Consider the following 19248-nt stretch of genomic DNA (forward strand, 5'->3'; position numbering starts at 1 on the left):
TCAACTACCCTCTCCATGCCCTGGCTTCACCTAGCCCAGGTACCTGAATCTCATATGGACAGCCAGGTTTCCAATTGTGACTATCCCCAATGTGTTCTTGCATCCCAATTTTTTTTTTTTTTAAGGCTCCTCCCATAGTGCAATTCTTTGTATTTTCTTTGAAATATCACTCTTCTTCAGTCCTGCAGTGGCCACTATCAGACCCTAGCCCCATTCTCACCACTACTGAATTAGGACACATAATGCACTCAGGTCTGCTTTACATGTGGTAACATTCAAGGACAGCGAGAGCTCCCCTTCGCTTCACCAAAAGATGAAGATATGAACCAGGTCCCACCTGGTTCACTCAGCTCACTTTCTGAGATTTATATATGTAAGCTTCTCTGCTGCTGTCCTTTGGCAATTCACTGAAGGAACACCCACACAGAAAGGCCCTCCTTTTCGATGAAACAAGAAGACTTCTCAACAGGGAAGCAGGACACCGGACAAAGCAGGAGTGTGTGACAGAACAAACAAGGGAAAAGAGAGATGCTTTTTTAAAGTTTTTATTTCAAAAAATAAAGCCAAAGTTAATTTCACATAAATATCTGGGGAGGGAAGGGGACAAAGATGGGTGGGGGCTTGGCCCCTACCTCCTCTTCTCTTTCACACTGTATTGTAAAAGCAAAGGGGATGGCTAAGGGAAAAACAAGGGGAACAAGTAGTCAGTGGGAACGTTCTTACCCAAGAGGCCCCCTCAGCCCACGTCTGCCCTGGGCACTGCCTCGGCACCGCCTCACCTTGCCGAACCAGTGGGACAGCCATATCTGCTTCATGGTCATGTGATCAGGGAGAACTTCATTGTCAAAAAGGAGCTGCACCTAGGAAGGAGATAGGGGCATAGTTTCAGAAACGATTCTCTTGCCCAGGTCAAGAACTACCCAAGTCTACCATTGACTCTGTTCCTCCTTTCTTACCCCTTTCCGCCCCCTCAGAAAAATCTACATGGGAATACTCACATGCTGGGGATTTAGCATCAAGCGATGACACAGGACCCTCCTGAGATGGCGAACTTCAGCTCTAACAGAACACCGGACATATTTGTTCTGGGGGTTGGTGGGGGGCGGGAGGGACAGGAAGAAGACAAGCTGTGTGAGGGAAGGGTCATGGAGTGGTGAGTCTCCTTAGAGAGGCCCTCCCCTCAGCCCCTCTTACCTGCAGGATGCTTTTATTCTTGTCTTTGCCAGAACTGGGGGGAAACAGACACAGGTTAGAGAGTCCTGTCTTTTCCCCCGCCCCCCACCCAGAACCAAGATATACTCTCTTGAATGGAAGACACTCCCTTACTGCTCGCCTTCTCCCTGCCCCTGCCCTCCTCCAGCTCTGGGTAATTGTCACTGTCACTTCAGATGGCCCATGACCTATCCTTCACCTCAGCCGCTCCAGGCATAGGCTCAGCTGCTCATCATAGCGATAGTAGTGGGCTTTTGAGTGGTCGAAGCTGCTGAAGGGGAGGCCAAGGTTGCTCAGGGCTGGCTCTGAGAAAGACAGAGTAACAAGGAGAGTGGCACATGTCCCATACTCCATTTTCCCCAGGGAGCAAATCTGGGCAGGAGGAATGCTCTGGGGGCTTTACCTTACCCTTCTGCTACTAAGCAACATACCTTCCCCACTGGGCTGGGTGACCCGGTCCAAGCCTCGGGACTGGTAGAATTCTCGGATTCGTTTCTCTTCACCTAGAAGAGGGGAGTATGGGAAGTAAAATATAAGCCCTCTGTCATTCTTTGTTCCTCGAACTGTCAACCTCTTCACCAAAGCCCTTGCTACCTCAAGCTGCCACTCAGGAACAGTGCTCTAGAGGCCCCTCAAAGTCAAGTTGGTTACTCACTGTCTTGCAAGCCTGGCACTAGCTTGTACACGATGTCCTGCATGACCCGGTCCAGTTTGAGGTTGAGCAGTGGTTGTGTTTCATGGATCTTGATGTTACACATGGGGCAGTACTTGCTGGTTTGGAGGTACTTCACAATACAACTCTTGCAGACTGCAAGAAGAGAAAGGCAGACTCTCAGGCCCTCGGAAAACTGGGTTTATGGGTTGGCTGGGTATCCTGGGTGGTTAGGGCAAGCAGCCTAGAGGCTGCCAGCCAGCTTAGTGGGATGTAGGGCCTGGAAGAAACAGCCAGGGTTCTGGGCACTCACACGTATGAAGACACTCTGTTATGGTGGTGGCATCCACGAAGTAGCCTGCGCACAGGCAGCAGACGATATGCTCGTTCAAGTCTTTGATCTTTACTCGTACTTCCTCCTGCAGACACACCCTCTGTCAACAATTATTTCCCCAACCACAACCCGTGTGCCTTCACGATCTGGAAGCCGCCACTCATCAGAGCCCACCGCCAACCCTGCACACCGCGCCGTCAGCTGATTAGCTCCCAGGGGGTTGACACTCCCCCTCCGCCCAGCAGAGGGCTCCGTGCACAGCAGGGGTTCTCTCTAGGCTGGCTCGCCCGACCTTCCTTTCCCAGGGGAGCCTACAAAACGTCAGCGGCGCAATGCGCAGGCGTCCTAGCTCGGAGTTTGGCAACCCAATCGCAATCGCGCAGGCGCACTGGGCACCCTGTCTCTGCGCAGGCGCACTGGGCGCCCGGCCAGCCACCGCCCGTCCTCTAGCCGGCCCCAGTTCTCACTGCTAGCCGACCACAGTGGTAACCCTGCCGCCCCTTCACCTCGTTCCGTAGTGGGTCCATCTTGTACACTGACTGGAGCTGGTTCCGAAGCCTCATCGCGATCGCAATCTGGCCCCCCTGAGGAGACGCCATCTTAAAGGCTGATCTCGGCCTGCTACTTCCGGTGCCGCCTGCGGGGCGGGACTTGTCGCCCCGCAACGAAGGCTTAGGTCTTTTCGGATTCGCTGACCCTCTGTAAGGCCCCGCCCATGTCCCTTCTCTCCGTGTGCTCACCTGAGCCCCGCTGGCCCCTCCCCCTCCTCAATCTGTAATTAGGGCGTCCAGGGGCTTGGTGGGAAGGGGTCCTATCTCCTCGACCTCCTGTAGTAATCGTCATAGTAGACCCTACACGATCTCGGGACTGACTTTTGGACCTTGCAAAAAGACTGCCGCCTTCTACCCCAAAGGCCCGGCGGTCTCCGCCCGCCACCACTCAGGGTTGTCGATCTCCTGAGGCGACGTCCCTGATAAAAGAAACCCCTCCGGGTCCCCTGCTTGTGTCCTACTACGCGCCCGCATTACGGAGCTTCATCCCGATGGCAGGCCTTGTCCCCCCTCCACGGCGGCGGTTTCTTGGAGCTCTGCGGAACCTCGTAGAGGGTGGCGGGGAAGGAGGGACCCCAGGGACTTGGTAGTGATCGTGCCCACCCCCATCACTCCCTCCTGCCGCCGAGGTTGGGGGGGCAGGCCCTGGTTAATGATGATGATTCAATCATCGGCGCCTGCGGAGGCCTGGGACAGACTAATGCAGAGCAGATGCCCAGGGAGGAGGGGAGGACGGCTCGGACACTACCACATGTGGGCACCCTGAGGCAGCGAGCTCCTGCGGTGGCATAGGTCCAGTCCCGGACTTGGGGAGGATGCAGGGGCACTGGACCTGGTACACCGACGTCCCTAGGGACTTTTTAAAACGTGGGATTCAAAATCAAACGAAAACAAGGATAAAATTACCGTGGAGTATTAACATCAAGTACAGTTGGAGAATCAAGAAACGAGAAATACCAGCGGAGACGGGGGAAAAACTTTCTGGAGGAAGTGGGTCTTTGTGTGGGCACAGTTGGAGATTGGGAGTAGGGAAAGAAGTGTGGTGGAAATGGAAAAGAAAGGCACAGTGGAGGGAAATGATCGGAGAGGGACCTGAAAAGAGGATAAGGTGTAGATTTGAGAGCAATGATAGAAGAAGCAGAACCTTATGGAGTTGGGACTTCAGTGTGAGGGCAGTAGGGACAAATAAACTTTTCTGAAGAAAGGGGGTTATCCTATGAAAGAAACATATTCATTTATCTTCAGAGTGAATTAGAGGCAAGGAGTTATGAGATAAGTGACTTTTAAAAATAACTACTCGCTACAGCCACTGCTTACTTCCCTGTTCCAAGATGCCATTGTCTCTTCTCTGGGCGACTGCAGTGGCTTCTTGCCTGCTTTCTGGCTTCTACTTTTATCCTCTTTAGCCTAGTCTAAACATAGCAGCTCACAGTGATTCCGGTAAAACATGAATCAAAATAAAAAAGGATACATAGTATTTTTGAGTTGACAGATGCTTATTATCTGGATTGTGTCTATGGTTTCATAAGTGTATGCATATATCAGTGTATCAAATTGCACATTTTATGTACAGCTTATTGTATGTTAGTTTTGCCTTAAATTTGTTTAAACTTTAAAAATCAGGTGTCTCTTCTGTTTAAAACATTCCAGTCACTTTCCAATTAGAATAAAAGCCTTCAAGACTGCATGGTCTCTACAGTCACTCAGTCTCTCCAGACACACTGGACCTCCCTCTGTTTGTTCCACAGGTACACCGGTATATAATCTCATTTTGTCCCCAACTTGAAAGCTCAGGTATCCAAATGGCCCTGTTCTTCCTTCAGGTCTTTCCTCCGTGAGGCCTTCTGTGATCAATCTAGATAAATCATCATCTCCTACTCTTATACTCTCCCCCCTTCCTTGTTTTATTTTTCTTCTTAGCATTTCTGAGTACATGGTATACATTTTCTTTTTCAACTGCCTCCCTCACTGGAATGTAAGCTGTTCAGTGGTAGGACTTTTGTTGTTGTGTTTACAACTATATTTCCAGTGCCAGGCACGTAGTACCTAGTACATAGTACTGAGCACATAGTACCTTCAATCAAATTTTGTGGATGAACACATGAATATGGGTGGTGGTGATGATGGCCTATATTAGGCTTTTTTTTTTTTTTAAGAATATATTTTTGCTGTGCTGAGTCTTCATTGCTGCACAGGCTTTTCTTTAGTTGTGAGTGGGGGCTACTCTCTAGTTGCAGGGTGTGGTGGCTTCTCTTGTTGCAGAAGATAGGCTCTAAGGCATGCACAGGCTCAGTAGTTGTGGCTCCTGGACCCTAGAGCACAGGCTCAGTAGTAGTGGCACGTAGGCTTAGCTAGAGCATGGCTCCGGAGCATGTGGGACCTTCCTGAACCAGAGGTTGAACCTGTGTCTCCTGCACTGGCAAGCAGATTCTCTCCACTGAGCCACCAGGGAAGCCTGGCCTATATTAGGGTTTTATCTCTGGAAATAGAAAGGAAGGGCTGTGTGTGAAACATTTCAAAGAATAATAGGAGGAAGTGAATAAAGAGCTTGGGGGAAGCATTTCCTCCAGCTTGTTGGACTAAGGTGGCTACAGCAAAAGCAGGTAGAGCTGGCCAGAAGACTAGAATGGTGGGGTGGAGCACAGCAGGGGTCACAACCAGGGGCTGAGGTCACAGAGCTTTCCGGGTAGATGTATTAGCTGGAACTATTGGAACGGATGAAAACTGAGCAGATGTAGATACGGGTAAAGCTGAAGTCTGAGCTCTGAAGAATGTTCACAGTCTTCAGTGGAAGAAGAAAAGTCAATGGAGGAAAAAGATAAGCAATAACTGTGAATGTCCAAAAATGTAGAATAATACAAATTATGGAAGGCAAAAGAGACATATTTCAAGAGAGTTGATGGTCAACAAAGTAAAACATGTCAGAGAAGTCTTGGATAATAGACACTGGATACTGGATATCTCTGAGATAGGGTCCATGTAGTGAAGCCAACTTACAGTGGATTAAAAGAATAAATATGGAGGAAATGGAGGCAACAGATATGGGCAGTAAAAGAGAAAAAGAAACATAATTTCTCTTGCAAAGACTTTGTCCAGACAGTAGAGACCTAAGACAGTTGGCAGTAGGAGGGACTAAGTTGATGAGGAAACTTATGATATAGGAGTGGGGACCACCTCAAGCATGGAATACTGCACCAACAGCAGGATGGAAGAGAAGATGCAGGAAAACAGGAGTGTGGCCTCTCCCTGTGAAGCTGCAGATTTGAAGCCCTGAACACTTGAAGAGTTGGGCAGCCACATGCATGTGAGCTATGGTGAGATGGATTCAAGGAAGTCTGTATGAAAGGTGCGGATGCTGAAACCAGAGCCTCTTCTCAACATAAACCAACAGGAACCATCCTTTTCATAGAGTCAGGGAATCAGCAAGGTGGAGGCAAACAGCGAAGCTCCTAGGACTGTGGCTGACAGAACTGGATGCCTTTTGTCCTTGAAGCAGAGCACTGAAATCTTTTTTTTTTTTTTTGTAAATACCCAGAAGATGTATATATATATACACGCTACCAGGTTTGTGCCCATTCTCCTCTAAGGATCAGTTGGGCAATCTCTGGGTGGCAGAGCCATCTGTGCCGACCTCAAAAGGCAGGGTGTAGAATAAGGAGGTATAAAAGTCTGCACGATGTTACGTTTTTCACTTGCATTGATTTATTCAAGAAGGATTTTATTCAGCCTGATTGGAGACACACTAGTGCCGTTGTCTCCTCAGAGGCCCACCCCTGGAGTGGCAAAAGAAAGTGAAAGTGAAAGATGCTCAGTCGTGTCCAACTCTTTGCATGGAATTTTCCAGGCCAGAATACTGGATTGGGTAGCTTTTCCCTTCTCCAGGGGATCTTTCCAACCCAGGGATCTAACCGAGATCTCCCGAATTGCAAGCAGACTCTTTACCAGCTGAGCCACCAGGGAAACCCCCAAGGGAGTGGGAAAAGGGACTGACAAAGTCCTAACCTGCCAGCCAGTCCTCTTCAGAGCTGTTGTTTAGTTCACTGTCTCCCTAGGCGCTTTGTTCGAATCCAGGGGAATCCAGCCCATGCTGTCTCTGAAGGGTTTGCCCGAACAGCAGAGGCTTCATGCTATCTAGTAGCCCAAGCCCTTAACTGCGGAGAAAAGCTTGGAGTTCTGTGAAGGCTTAGGGAAGGTGGTATTATCTGTCTTCTTCACCAAGACAAAAACAGCTACCAAAGTGGCAGTACCTCCCCACCCCCAACCCTTTCAGAAGATTGTTGGCAGGGTGGGGGAAGAGCTGGATAAATGCATGATGAAGGTAGACAAGACTAGGGGAGGATGTCGCATGTTATTAATGCCCACTGCCTCCCTGCCCCTTGGTTCCCTACCTCAGCCGTCACCTTGGGGCTTCTGAGAACACAGGTTTTGTATGGGGAGAAAGCCTACTCCCTTCTTCTTCTTCTTCATCTTCCTGCCCAGATGACCAAATATCACTCCTGGTTCCCTCGAGAGAAAAGACCTCTTACCCTGCCCTAGGCGCCAGGCTGCCAGCCCATCTGCTAGGGAGAAAGGAGGGGCAGAGTTTTCCCCAGGAGATCCTGGACAATCAACTGGAAGATCTGTGCTCCCGGGGAGACCGGCTATTAGACTTAGAAGGCACTTCAGCTCCCAAGGGTCAGGCGGTCAGGAGCAGAGCACCTGAGTGGGCTGCGGTGGAGGGGCTGAGGACTGCCACAGCGGGGCAGGGTCCTCTGGCCACCATGTGTCTGAGACAGGCCAAGCTGCTCATCGGGTGCCCACCCTCCGAGGGATGGTAAGAACATCCGCCTCCAGGCGCCCAGTCTCACCGGCTCAGAGGCGCCAGGATTCCCCCCCCAACCCCCGGGGCCGGGGCGGGCCGGGGAAGGTAATGTAATTCCGACCCAGCTAACCCGATTATGGCGGCCTGCACCGGGCCGGGTGGCGGCAGGGGCGGGTCTAAGGCTAGGGGCCCGCAGGCCCGGGGTCCCATCCCGGGGAAGGATGCAGAGTTCACACGCTCCCAGCTCCTGGGTCCGCGGCCAGAGGTCACAAGGTCGCTGAGCGGCTTCGGTCTTTCCCCACCTCCCTTCTCTGACACGCTCCAGGCACAATTTCCTGGGCTTGGGGTGGGGTGAAGCAGCTATGCGAAATGTGGCGGTTAGGATCCTCCGTGGACGTCAGTGAGGTTCCAAGTGTCGCCTGTGGCGATTTCGTCCTCCTGCCTTTGGAGGCTGGGCGGGAGTGTGTGAGAACAGACTTCCTGGGCGAAGAGTCGGGGCGCAGAGTCCGCGTTGCTGGTTCCCTGTCGGGGGCAGAACGCCAGTCCCAAGTACTCACCAACCTAAACTGGCTCGGGTACAACCACGGGTCCGCTTTACACCGATTTAAGGAAATCGAAATTCTAAGAAACATTGGACGCCCATTACTGGCGCTCCGGAGAGGAGCTGGGGCCCCTACGGGAGAGGCCGGGAGGAGCACCAGGATCACTGGCCCAGTGATTCCCCGCCCTAGCTCACCGGACACCCCGCCACACCTCCAACTGTCCTCTTCCCCAGCCTCCAACTCGCCGGCGCCGTTCCCCAGCCGCTTCCCATGGCAGCCAGAAAGCCAAAACGAAATTTGGTCTTCGAGAGCACTTAGGCGGGGCCCACAACGAATCCGGGAGTCGTCAGGATGGACCCATCGGGAGGCGAAGAGTAGGGGCTGTGGGAGGCGGCACCTGCAAGGAAGTTGGTGAGGCAGAGCAAACCCAGAGGCGGAGGCCAGTGAGGATGGAGTCCTTGCGCATCTCGGCTGACTCAGCGCGCAGCGGCCCGAGCTCTGGCCCCTCCCGTGCAAGTTCATAACACAATCGCCACCTTCCCCCCTCCAACACCCTCACCACTCCCGCCGGCTAGTCTTGCCCGCGCTTGGAGCAAACAGGCGTCTCTTCCCCTTTAACGGGCCCGGCCCCGCCCCTGCCCTACCCCCAGCCCCCACTGCCCACCCAAGACTGATCTGTCAGTCACTGCCCCAGCCCAAGTCAGCCAACCCTCTCCACCCCGGACTCGGGCAGAGGCCCTGGCAGTCCAGCGTCCATCCGCGCTTCAGAGTCAGGAAGGGCGCTCCTGGGGCCCCAGTCTGTCGCGCTCCCCGGGATGCGAGTCCCTGCGCCGACACCCGGCAGAGGCCGGCACGCGCTGGGTTACTCCCAGTACATAGGGATGAAGATGTCCTGGGCGTCCCGGCGCCTCTCTGCGGCCAGCCCGGCAGGTCCCTGAAGCCACCGCCCTAAACGCTCCGCTGCTGGGCTCCCAAAGCTGTTTGGGGGCCCCTCTCTAACCACCAAACCTCCTGAGGTCCTCTTTGACCCGGACCCATGGAACCGGGGGTGCTGGCCTCGCACAACCTCCCGCACCACGAGCCAATCAGCTTCGGCATCGATCAGATCCTGAGCTGCCCGGAACCCCCTGGGAGCGGCCTAGGCCCGGGTCGCACGGGCCAGGGCCATGGAGAGAGTGCGGCGTTCTCGGGTGGATTTCACGGAGCCTCAAGCTACGGCCCCGCGGCCTCGCTGGCCCCGGTACCAGGCAGCTCTGGTGTTGGCCCGGGCGGCGTGATCCGCGTCCCGGCGCATCGTCCTTTGCCAGTGCAGCCGCCCGCGGGAGGCGCACCTGCAGTTCCTGGACCTTCGGGCTTGGGCGGCGCCGGGGGCCTAGCGGGACTCACCTTCCCTTGGATGGACAGCGGCCGCCGCTATGCCAAGGACCGGCTCACGGGTGAGGTTGCCCGATCCCTCCAGTGTCATGCCCCACACTGACCCTATTTTCTCATCTTTGATCCTTCTGCTCCAACTCAAGGTCCCTTCCGTACCCTTCGCCCCTAATCCCAGGGGGTCCTCCCTCAACTTGTATCTCTTGGTCCCGCTGCTGAGAGGCGCTGGGGAGGTAGCTGCCGTCGGTGCCCGCGCTCTCCTCCGCAGTTCACTGTCCGCACGGCGGGGAGGGCAGAGTGAAGTTACAGGGGACGTATCTCCCTCACCGAAGAGGGAGGGCCATTTCCGAAGCCCCCTTTTTTTGTGTATTAGACTCTACCGGTGCGGAGTCGAGGTTGGGGAGGTAGGGACCTGGCGCGGGAGCTCTGCGGCCTCGGCAGCCGCGCTCTCTTCTGTGACACCTCGGGCCGCCCGGAAAACCTCGCCTTGCTCTTTCTTCCTCCCTGTAGCGGCGCTCTCGCCCTTCTCCGGGACGCGCCGTATAGGTCACCCCTACCAAAATCGGACCCCCCCAAAACGGAAGAAGCCGCGCACATCCTTCTCCCGCTCGCAGGTGCTGGAGCTGGAGCGGCGCTTCCTGCGCCAGAAGTACCTGGCCTCGGCCGAGAGGGCGGCGCTGGCCAAGGCCCTGCGCATGACCGACGCGCAGGTCAAGACGTGGTTCCAGAACCGGCGCACCAAGTGGCGGTGAGGCGCGGGGCGGGTGAAGGACCGGGCTGGGCCAAGTGGCGGTGAGGCGCGGGGCGGGCTGGGGCTGGCCTCGCTGACCCCGCGTCTCCGCCCGCCCAGGCGCCAGACGGCCGAGGAGCGCGAGGCGGAGCGGCACCGCGCGGGCCGACTGCTTCTGCACCTGCAGCAGGACGCGCTGCCTCGGCCGCTGCGGCCGCCGCTGCCCCCGGACCCGCTCTGCCTGCACAACTCGTCGCTCTTCGCGCTGCAGAACCTGCAGCCCTGGGCCGAGGACAACAAGGTGGCTTCCGTGTCCGGGCTTGCTTCAGTGGTGTGAGCGACGCCTGCCCGACCGACCGACCGAGCGCTCTTTTCCGGACCGAGGCGCCTCGTGGAGCCCCGGAGCTGGGGCCTAGGAGCGCATGGCCGCCCACGCCGTGGTTCTGTAGCAGTGGAGCGTGTGAGGAGGAGCTGGCTTTGAGGCTATCGTCGAGGGCTCCTCGGCCACCGCCGGTTCGCAAGCCAACGTTTCACAATTGCCCCGCGCGCTTAAATGCGACCTTTCCCGCCATTTCCCACACACTTGTCGAACGGCGGCTGGAACCTAGCTGAGGGGGCGGGACCTGCAGCTTGATAGCCAATGAGGTGCGGGGAGGAGAGCAGGCTGGCCTGTGGCTGCCCTCTTGAGGAACTCCGCATTCTTCCGCGGGTGGGTTGGAACCAGAGTTCCGTCCGGCCCAAGCTGTTCACAGGCCCAGCTGGGATTCGGCAGCTGCAGCCTGTCGGGTCTGTACCAAAAGTGTGAAGGAAGGAAAGAAGGAAGACGTCAATGACAGGGGAGTGATGGAGGAGGTGCTGGAGGGCGAGTCTGACTGTGACAGGAACCAGAGGGTTATCCATGCTGGGCATGTCATTCTTCAACTGTAAAATAATCGCTAAGGACTTTGAGCCCCATATTGTGTGTGTGTTTAACCTGCTGACTGCGTCCTCCGTCTTAAGCCTCCCAAGTGAGTGGTGGGCGAGACACACTTGATGAAAGAGAAAATCTAAGAACACTAATCAGGCTCTGGTGTCTCTCAGGGACAGAGAGGTAAGCAATGGACAAAGTTAATGGGCCCAGGGGAGTTAGAGTGAGCAGAATCTGGCAAATAATAGGAAGTGATAGGCTTAAAAATAATCAAAGATAATTCCTAGGTTGGAAATGTAAAGGATCAAGAAATCAATGGTGCTGTGGATGATGAAAGGGAAATTGGGAAGACAAGACCAAGATTAACTCTGCAGGCAAAACTAAATGCTAAACCTAGAGAGAAGGATCCCCTAGAGTAGGAAATGGCAACCACTCCAGTATTCTTGCCTGGATAATTCCATGGACAGAGGCACCTGGTCGGCTACAGTCTATGTGGTCACAGAGAGTCGGACACGACTGAGCGACTGAGCAAGCACACAGGGAGAGAATACATTCTGGAAAAATGCCTTTTGGGGGAGGTCAGTTGACATCCACATAGAGGAGGAAATAGATGGAATGATGAAAGCAGACCACATCTCCAAGGGAGGGAACTCTGAGCAGAAAAGCAGAGTTCTAAGGATTAAATGTTTTATCAATTTCTATAAACACATTTATAATGTGTAAGATGATTGAGGCTATCAAAGTTAATAGTCTAAGGAAAGAAAAAGGAGTACCCAGTTGGTAAAAGCATGATGTTCCTGAAGTTGTTAGAACTTATGAGTGGGCCAGGGGCTGCTGGGAAGCTTGTTGCTGGAAAGTTAAGGGTTTGGGTACAGATCCAATAGCCTTTAAGAAGAAGCAAGATCTAAGTTGTATGAGAACAAAAGGGATGATTTTGTCTTATTCTTATAGCACCCCCATTCTTCCTCCCCTGCAGGCAAGAGCAGTTGATAGAGTGAGGTAAGCTTTAGGCAGGGTCAGAGGCCAACTGTAGTCAAACTGCTTGTTTTCCATGTTAGTGACACTAAGGTCAGTCATAGCACAAAGGCTTGACCAGAGGTGGTAACCAGGCAAGAGGATATCACTGTTGAAGTTCACCCTGATTCTTTTATATTGTGTCATCTTTAACTCATAGATACTGTAAATGCTACTGCAGAACCAAACTCAAATTTGGTATCATATAAACAACTTTTATAGACCAAAAGGGAGCACAAGGATGGGTTTGGCATAAGTTGGGGGCATGGAGGGCATGTCAGTTCCTCTTCAATAAATAGAAGAAAGCTAAGGAATCGGTCCTACCCTGTAAAGACTGGGGCTTAACCAATTTGCTCCACTCCCAGCTCCATTTCTTGGGACTCAGGTTCCAGTATTTACATGTGACCCTTGGGCTTCTAAATCTGGATGACTGCCTAGGTGCTAGCCTGAGGGAAGATCTCATGTGATGAGATGAATTCAACTTCACCCCAGAGGCAGGTCACTGCAGGACACAGGCATTTTCAAGTTCTTGGGTGGAGGAAGATTCACTCCTGGTCGGGGAATCTGTCATTTCTTCCCTCAGCTGGTTCAGGAAGTCTCTGCTCTCACTAGGGGGTAAGTTACTCAGGAAGTATGGAGGAGCCAATTCCACCAGCCTGACAGAGACATTCATAGTTAGATGATTTCCGTATCCTCTTTCATAATGCATATTGTTGAACTTCTTACTACCCCTTCCACAAACCCTGTCTCCTCAAATCATGTTACCACAAACCACTAAGACCCTCTCACTCCCCTCCATTCCCGCCCCTGCCACCCCACCCCCCACCCCCACTTAGCTTCGGTAAGTCCCCAGCTATAATTTTGGCCCCAGGAAGAGGAATGGACAGTGTAGGAGGGGTGTCAGGGAACTCACATCTGTGGCTGAATTTCAGAAACAATGGAAAGACAGTTGTCTTTGGAAATGGAGAAACTGTGGTAAAGCACCCACAGTGGGGGTCTGGCAGGAGCCCTGCGGCTTCTGTAGCAGCAGAGTGGGGAGAGCTGGGCCACATGCTTGTGGGTTAGAAGCAGGTAATTTCCAGTTCCATCTGTGTCTCGGGCCACCTCATTGAAAGACAAAGATATTGAAGGAATAAGTGAGAGTGAAGTGTCAGTCAGTAGAAGAAAGAAAGGAGGGTTGAGAAAGAATTATTAGCAAGGGTAGTGAGAGTATTAAAAGTAAGGCATACCTCTAGGTGTTATAGCCCTACCATACGACCATAATGTATGGCATTTCCATAGCCCCTTGTACCCCAAAACATCAAAGGAAAAGTTTCTCCTGGTTCTAAAGAGTCCTTTGAATGGCCACCTGGGTCCCAATTTCAGAGGTGGCATACCTTAACCTTTGTTCCCTCTACTTTCTGTTCCTTTTATGATCCTTACTCCAACTCTTTCCCCTAACCTTAAGGAAGTATCCTGACACCAGCGCTTTCTGAAGGTCTCTGCGATTCTGCTCAGATCCAAAGGCTGGTTGAGACAAGGGAAGTTCAATCCGTTGCATGAGTTCTAGGAGTTCTCCCCGAAGTTTACGGGCTTGGCACAATGCTGCCCAGTTTAGACCCCGAGCCTGGCACCAAGCCTTGTCTGCTCCACCTAGGAATAGAAAGGGACCAGCTATAGCTAAAGTCCTTGAGACCCCTAAAAGAACCCAATTTTTGGTCAAAGGGCTTCCTTTTCCTGGGACTAGGGATCTGTCAGCTGGCTGCACACTTTCTCTCTTTGGAAAATCTGGGATTCTGTAAGAGGATGCAGAGTGGAGCACTCACTCTGTATAAAGGCTTCATACACTTGGATCAGAGAGCTGTGATCACCATCCACGTGTTCTAGCGCTCGACGCAGGGCAGCTTCTTCTGCACAGAGTGGAGGACGAGTAAACCCAGGGGCAGCTGGAGGCAGAAGAGAGGAAGTTCATTCTGGGGCATGAGAACAGATAGCAGTACACTGAAAAAGGCAGCAACGTCACTCTGGGCACTTTATTCAAAAGACTTCTAGATACTATTCACTTTATTGGACACTGAAGATAAATAGATGAAAAACAGTTTCTGCCCTCAAGGAGCTTAGAGTCTATTGGGAGAGACCAACATGTAAGATGGGTGTGCAGGCCAATATTTGAAGTTTGAGAATTAGTTGAGTGGAGAAAGGCAGAGGGAGTATTCTAGACATGGGAATAGCATGTTTGGAGAACTTCGAGCACCTGGGACAGAGGGAACGGTATGTGTGGCAGGGTGGCAGGAGATAAAGCTGAAGGAAGGTATGGGCAAGGCTGTGCAAATGAATTTACATTGTTTGGAAGGTAGAGAATAACTGATGAAGAAGAGTTTTTAAGAGAATCCACATGTTTGGAAGAAGTTCACCTGACTAGTTAGGCGGCTACTCAAGGAATCCAGCTGAGCAGTGATGAGGAGCTACATTGGCATTAACTCTGAGTATCAAGAAGAACAGGTAAAAATTTTTTTTAAATTAGGAGATAAAAATGAAAAAAAAAATCCTGGAGAAAGGTTAGTCTAGAATGATGATAGAGCTGCAGAGGTGATGGTACGATTTTTTGGTGGTGGTGGTGAGGGAGCAGATTTAAAAAGGGCTCAGCTCAACAACAACAGAAGTACTCGAGTTCAGTTCTGGGTTGAAGTTTTGTGAACCATTCTGATAGGAATGACCATCAGGAGTTAGATATATAAATCCAAGATTCAGAAGAATGATATTGTAGCATTTCAGACCATGAATATGAATGAACTTGCTCAGAGAGTTCAGGGAATGAGAAGACAAAAGGGGCAAGGGTAGAACCCTGAGGTTCAACTTACTTTGAGCAAGCAGAGGAGGAAGAGCTCAAGTGGGAGACTAAGGGATGGCAATGGAGGGACGGTGAGAACCACCAGGAGCAGATCACAGAGGCTTAGGGAGGGGGCAACGTTAAAGGCGGAGTGGTTGCCATTCTCAAGTGTCTAAGGAAAGTCATAAACAGGGTTCAAAAGTGCTCGCTGGATTAGGTCTCCAGGAGGCCACTGGTGAGCAGAGGTGTCACTCTCCTGCTGGGGTGGGCCTGAAGCTGGAATGCAGTGGGCGAGGAATACCCTGGATTGAGCAGGATAGAGATTATTCTGAATAATGAAGGGATTACAGGGTTGAGCAAGACAGGTATAGTTTCAGCAAAAACAGGTCGGAGAGACTTGTTGCAGGACAAGAAGTAACAGACAGGAGAGGGATAAGTGATGAAGCCTAACTCTTTCAGCACAGTGAGGGCTGGGAACTAGAGCCAAGAGGAATGGGCTAGCTTGAGGAGCACCATGACACCAAAGGGAAGGCTTGGAGTCGTCTTAAGAGCCAGAGAGAGAAGTGATTTATACCAGTGAGCATGGCGGCCAGGGTGAGCATCTCATCCACACAGTCAAATTCGCACGAGGCCAGCAGGGCTTTGGCCAGCTCAGGGGCCAGGGGAAACTCTGATAGGATAACTCCCAGGTCAGACAGGTCCCCGTCATCATCCAGGGCAGCCAGATAGTCTAAGTCTTCCAGAGCCTGCATCAGTGCTTCTGGAGCTGGAGAGGGAACAAGGCTGAGAGGACAGGGGATCTCAGAACCTGGAGAGCAGCAGGACGTGGGCAGGAGGGGTGCTCACCAGGCCTGTCCAGGAAGTGACACTTCCCTGGCTCTGCAATCTGTCTCCTCTTTAGTAGTAACATCAGGGGGCTCAAATTCTCCGCCCACACTCTGGGCTGTGGCAGGCAGGGAGCCTCTACTTCTAGGAAGGACTTAGGATACAGGCAGAGGCAGGATCCTGAGGGGAGAAAGATCTGGGAAAGAAGACCACTGTAGATTTCTCAGGGCCTGTGGGTCGTGACTCTTCTCGTGTTTGATCCTACTGAGGGCAAGAGCTCTTACCTGGTGGGATCCCTGCTGCCCGTAGTCGTCTTGCCTCTGCCTGACACTTGCTGACTGGTCTCAACACTTGAGATTCTGCTCGGATCTGAGGACTGTAAACCTGTCACCACCCCCAACCAAGGCCAAGACAGGTGAGAGTGGGCTATTTCTATCTTTAGCCCGTGTCCCCTCACTTGTCTTTCACTCACACTTCGAAGCTCCAGTCCTGAGTCAATGACATGTCGGATGGAAGGGAGGGAAAAGGAGAAGTCGGCCAGCCAGTGAGTGACCACAACCTTCCGGGCACCTGACTCTGTGTCCTCGTACACAGCCTGGACAGCTCGTCCACAGCCTGGGTGAAGGGGCAGCACCCGTGGGGGAGGCCCCTGGTTTCCCAAGGACCCTACCTTCCTGGACAAGGACTCACAGCACAGGGAAATTTCCTGAGGAGAGAGGTGGGGTGTTAGGGTGATTCTCACCTTTGTGGGTCAGAGACCCCTTTGAAAAACTGACGAAAGCTATGGACCTTCACTCTGAAAAAGTGCACATGCTCATATAAAGTTGGGGTGGTATAATTTCAGGAACTTGCTGAACGGCAAATCTCTACATTGTATGGAATCAAAAAGTTTTTATCCCCAAACCCTGGAGTTTTTCCTCAAGACCCCAACAGAGAGTAAGTACTAGAACTCCAATGTTCCTAATAAGCATTGCTCCCGTTCTCCCCCGGGACAGGAAGGGGCAGACATCTGACATGAATACCTCCTTTCGCATCCCGTTGTTTTACCTCCTCACTGGGCAGGTACACTAGCACATCTCCTGGAGCCTCCTTCCGACACAATTCAAGCACAGCCTGGCAGGCAGCTTCCACTCGATCAGTAGGGAAAGAGTCTCTATAGACAGGAGTGGGGCACCTGCCAGTCTCCCTGGGTACACACACAGTAGGAGGGTTGCCCCAGAAGTCTTGGAGCTTAGGTTCAAGGGTTGGGTCAGTAACTACAACCACTCTGAGGTCCCCTGGGAGGCTTCCCAGCCTGGCATCTCGCAGGAGTCCCTGGAGCAAATCTGAGGCCACCGACCGCTCCTGAGCCTCATCCAGGACCAGCACGCCCCAGGTTCCAGTGCCCCGGGTCGAGGCCATCTCCTGCAGAAGCAGCCTGTCCCAGCAGAACCTGTTGACAGTGGCAGTGGGCAGAGGAGTCAGTGTGGACACCGACCAGCCCCAGAAGTCCAGAGGAGCTTCTCCCCAGGGGGCCTAGGCTCTGACAGTAAAGGTCAGAAAAAGATCTTGTGACTGACTTTCTGTGACCTATTGGTGACACTGTTCATAAGCTGTACTCCAGTTAGGAAAGTGAGACTTTCAAGATGATGGTGAAGTTGAATGTCTGAGGTTGCTGGCTAGGGTTAAATGGCTGAATTCAGAAGTTGCATCATGCATGATTTAAAGGGTGAGCTAAGCTGAGGGAGGGTACGGTGAGATGTCAGAAGGCTGGGTTTGTTTCTCTGGGGTGAGTGGAAGGAGATTTGAGTCGGGCCTGCAAGGGGCCACACCTTAGCAGAGTGTCTGGCCCAGTGCAGTCTTCTTGGGGGATGCTGTATCCAACCTCATGACCCAGGGTCAGGTCCATTTCATCAGCAACTCGCAGGGCCAAGCTTAGGGCTGCTAGAGGGTGAGGCTGAGTCACAGTTACCCAACCCTTCTGGAAACCTCTGGCCAGCACAAACTCTGCACACCACTGTGGGATCTGGGGTAAGCATAGGAAAGGACAACCCGTCAGCGAGACACAGAACTCTGAAGTGCTGAAAGAGCTGTTGCCAGTTTAATCTCTCCTTATTTGAGGAGTTCTCCGGTACTTCACTGCCTGTCTCCTTTTGACCACCTCCCCTATTATTCCACACAGCAACCCCCACCCCATTCCCGGCCTTGTCCCAGGAGGAGCCAGTTCCCTACCCCCTCCCTTTGTCAGAATTTCCTTCCCCACCCCCCGACCCCCACCTGGGTGCTCTTGCCACAGCCAGGCTCTCCAGACACCAGTACCACTCCACTGGGGCTACTCTCCAATTGCTCCAAGAAGATAAAGCGAGCAGCCCAGACAGGCAAGGATCGGCGCTGCTCAAGTAGTTTGTAGTAGCGGGAAGAGAAGGGGAGCCCGTCAAAGGGGTTCACAGCCAGTTCAGACTCCCCAGGGTTTGGGCCAGACTCTTCTTCCAACCCAAGAAGCTGAGAGGCCATGGTGACTGTCTAGCAGGACCTACAGGAGGCAGGGCAGTCATCAAGGCCTTGTATTTGGTGACTGACACCATCTTCCCACCTCAGCCCTGATCCCTAACCTGTACCCTCAGGTGATAATGCACTGGGGTCCATCCTTCCCAGTACTTCTTGTCTGCCGGGAAACAGGGAAGAGTTGAGTCTCCAAGTAAGGGACTATCAGAAGTGGACTATTGGGACTTCCCTGGCAGTCCAGTAGTTAAGACCCCAACTTCCAATGCAGGGGACGTGGGTTCAATCCTTGGTTGGGGACATAAGACCCTGCCTGTGGCAGGGAACAAAGCCCAGGCACTTCGACTAAGACCCAACATAGCCAAAAAGAAAGGAAGAAAGACCTGGTCACCTGTGGGAAGGTCCCTTGGGGAGAGAATGAAGAGCAGGAGTGGGGTCAGGAATTGGGGAGCAGGGACAGAAGGATCCTGGATTCAAACCTTTGCCTGCAGCTCTGAGACGCGTTGGAATGGCAGCCAGTTCCAGACCCACCCAGCAAGTCACCACAAACCCTGACCTGCTATGAGGTACAAAGGTCAATTCCGGATCCACCCTGGGGCACTGCTCAGACACAGTCCTAGAGACTGTTCTGGGGTGGGGCCATGTGCTCCACCTTCTTTAACCTAGTTAGGAGCCTAGGAAAAATAGGCTCCAGCTGCCACACTGGGCATGCGTGAATTCTACAGACTTTGTGTTCTGTGCTCATTAGTGAAAGGTATCCTGGGACCTGCAGTTCTGCAGCTGTTTCCTCACATGCCTGGGCTGAATTCTGAGGCCAGGGTCCAGTTGCTGCTGGGCATTCAGCTTAGTTATACTTCCTTAATATCACTCATCTCTTGACATGAGGAGGTGATTGCACACAGTTCCATTCTGACCGACCCTCCACAAACCCACAAGGAGGCCCTCATTCCTGATCCCCGCGACCAAGGGACAAGGAACCTGCTAGAGGGCTTTTGAGACCCAAAGAGGCAACAGAGACC

General features: G+C 52.8%; 3 protein-coding genes across 5 annotated transcripts; 1 reads left to right on the forward strand and 2 right to left on the reverse strand.

The window, feature by feature from the left end:
* Positions 1–529: 529 nt before the first annotated feature.
* PCGF1 (polycomb group ring finger 1) lies at positions 530–2831 on the reverse strand. Its single transcript, XM_065927420.1, has 9 exons — positions 2705–2831; positions 2178–2283; positions 1868–2020; positions 1644–1715; positions 1412–1517; positions 1195–1228; positions 999–1085; positions 780–860; positions 530–676 (listed from the first exon to the last, which is right to left on the reverse strand). The coding sequence occupies exons 1-9, from the start codon at positions 2795–2797 to the stop codon at positions 629–631; spliced, it is 780 nt and encodes a 259-aa protein (XP_065783492.1). The 5' UTR covers positions 2798–2831; the 3' UTR covers positions 530–628.
* A 6042-nt stretch (positions 2832–8873) lies between these two features.
* On the forward strand, positions 8874–11089 carry TLX2 (T cell leukemia homeobox 2). Its single transcript, XM_065927421.1, has 3 exons — positions 8874–9528; positions 9974–10211; positions 10314–11089. The coding sequence occupies exons 1-3, from the start codon at positions 9129–9131 to the stop codon at positions 10528–10530; spliced, it is 855 nt and encodes a 284-aa protein (XP_065783493.1). The 5' UTR covers positions 8874–9128; the 3' UTR covers positions 10531–11089.
* A 1260-nt stretch (positions 11090–12349) lies between these two features.
* On the reverse strand, positions 12350–19139 carry DQX1 (DEAQ-box RNA dependent ATPase 1). 3 transcript variants are annotated; one of them, XM_065929621.1, is made up of 11 exons: positions 18005–19139; positions 17560–17753; positions 16796–17180; positions 16221–16454; positions 16033–16132; positions 15770–15928; positions 15498–15689; positions 13920–14039; positions 13556–13746; positions 13028–13218; positions 12350–12770 (listed from the first exon to the last, which is right to left on the reverse strand). In XM_065929621.1, exons 1-11 carry the CDS (start codon positions 18239–18241, stop codon positions 12614–12616), a joined length of 2160 nt encoding a protein of 719 aa, XP_065785693.1. In that variant the 5' UTR covers positions 18242–19139; the 3' UTR covers positions 12350–12613. The 3 variants fall into 3 exon arrangements, with proteins under 3 accessions (XP_065785693.1, XP_065785694.1, XP_065785695.1); XM_065929622.1 differs by lacking the exon at positions 13028–13218 and having other exon boundaries at positions 12614–12770; XM_065929623.1 differs by lacking the exon at positions 13556–13746 and having other exon boundaries at positions 12638–12770.
* Positions 19140–19248: the final 109 nt, after the last annotated feature.

The sequence above is a fragment of the Muntiacus reevesi genome, chromosome 3, assembly GCF_963930625.1.
Source record: "Muntiacus reevesi chromosome 3, mMunRee1.1, whole genome shotgun sequence".
Lineage (NCBI taxonomy): Eukaryota > Metazoa > Chordata > Mammalia > Artiodactyla > Cervidae > Muntiacus > Muntiacus reevesi.

Bases quoted from the DNA above. Each gene is read 5' to 3' on its own strand.
- PCGF1 (XM_065927420.1), bottom strand. From the start codon at position 2,797: ATGGCGTCTCCTCAGGGGGGCCAGATTGCGATCGCGATGAGGCTTCGG. The intron at 2,284-2,704 runs GTGAAGGGGCGG...GTGTGTCTGCAG, and splicing joins TGGACCCACTACGGAACGAG to GAGGAAGTACGAGTAAAGAT. The intron at 1,518-1,643 runs GTATGTTGCTTA...TGTCTTTCTCAG, and splicing joins CACCCAGCCCAGTGGGGAAG to AGCCAGCCCTGAGCAACCTT.
- TLX2 (XM_065927421.1), top strand. From the start codon at position 9,129: ATGGAACCGGGGGTGCTGGCCTCGCACAACCTCCCGCACCACGAGCCA. The intron at 9,529-9,973 runs GTGAGGTTGCCC...TCCTCCCTGTAG, and splicing joins TGCCAAGGACCGGCTCACGG to CGGCGCTCTCGCCCTTCTCC. The intron at 10,212-10,313 runs GTGAGGCGCGGG...CCGCCCGCCCAG, and splicing joins AACCGGCGCACCAAGTGGCG to GCGCCAGACGGCCGAGGAGC.
- DQX1 (XM_065929621.1), bottom strand. From the start codon at position 18,241: ATGGCCTCTCAGCTTCTTGGGTTGGAAGAAGAGTCTGGCCCAAACCCT. The intron at 17,181-17,559 runs GTGTGGCCCCTT...CACTGTCAACAG, and splicing joins GGGCCAGACACTCTGCTAAG to GTTCTGCTGGGACAGGCTGC. The intron at 12,771-13,027 runs GTGAGTTCCCTG...TGTCTCTGTCAG, and splicing joins TCTGAAATTCAGCCACAGAT to GCTGGTGGAATTGGCTCCTC.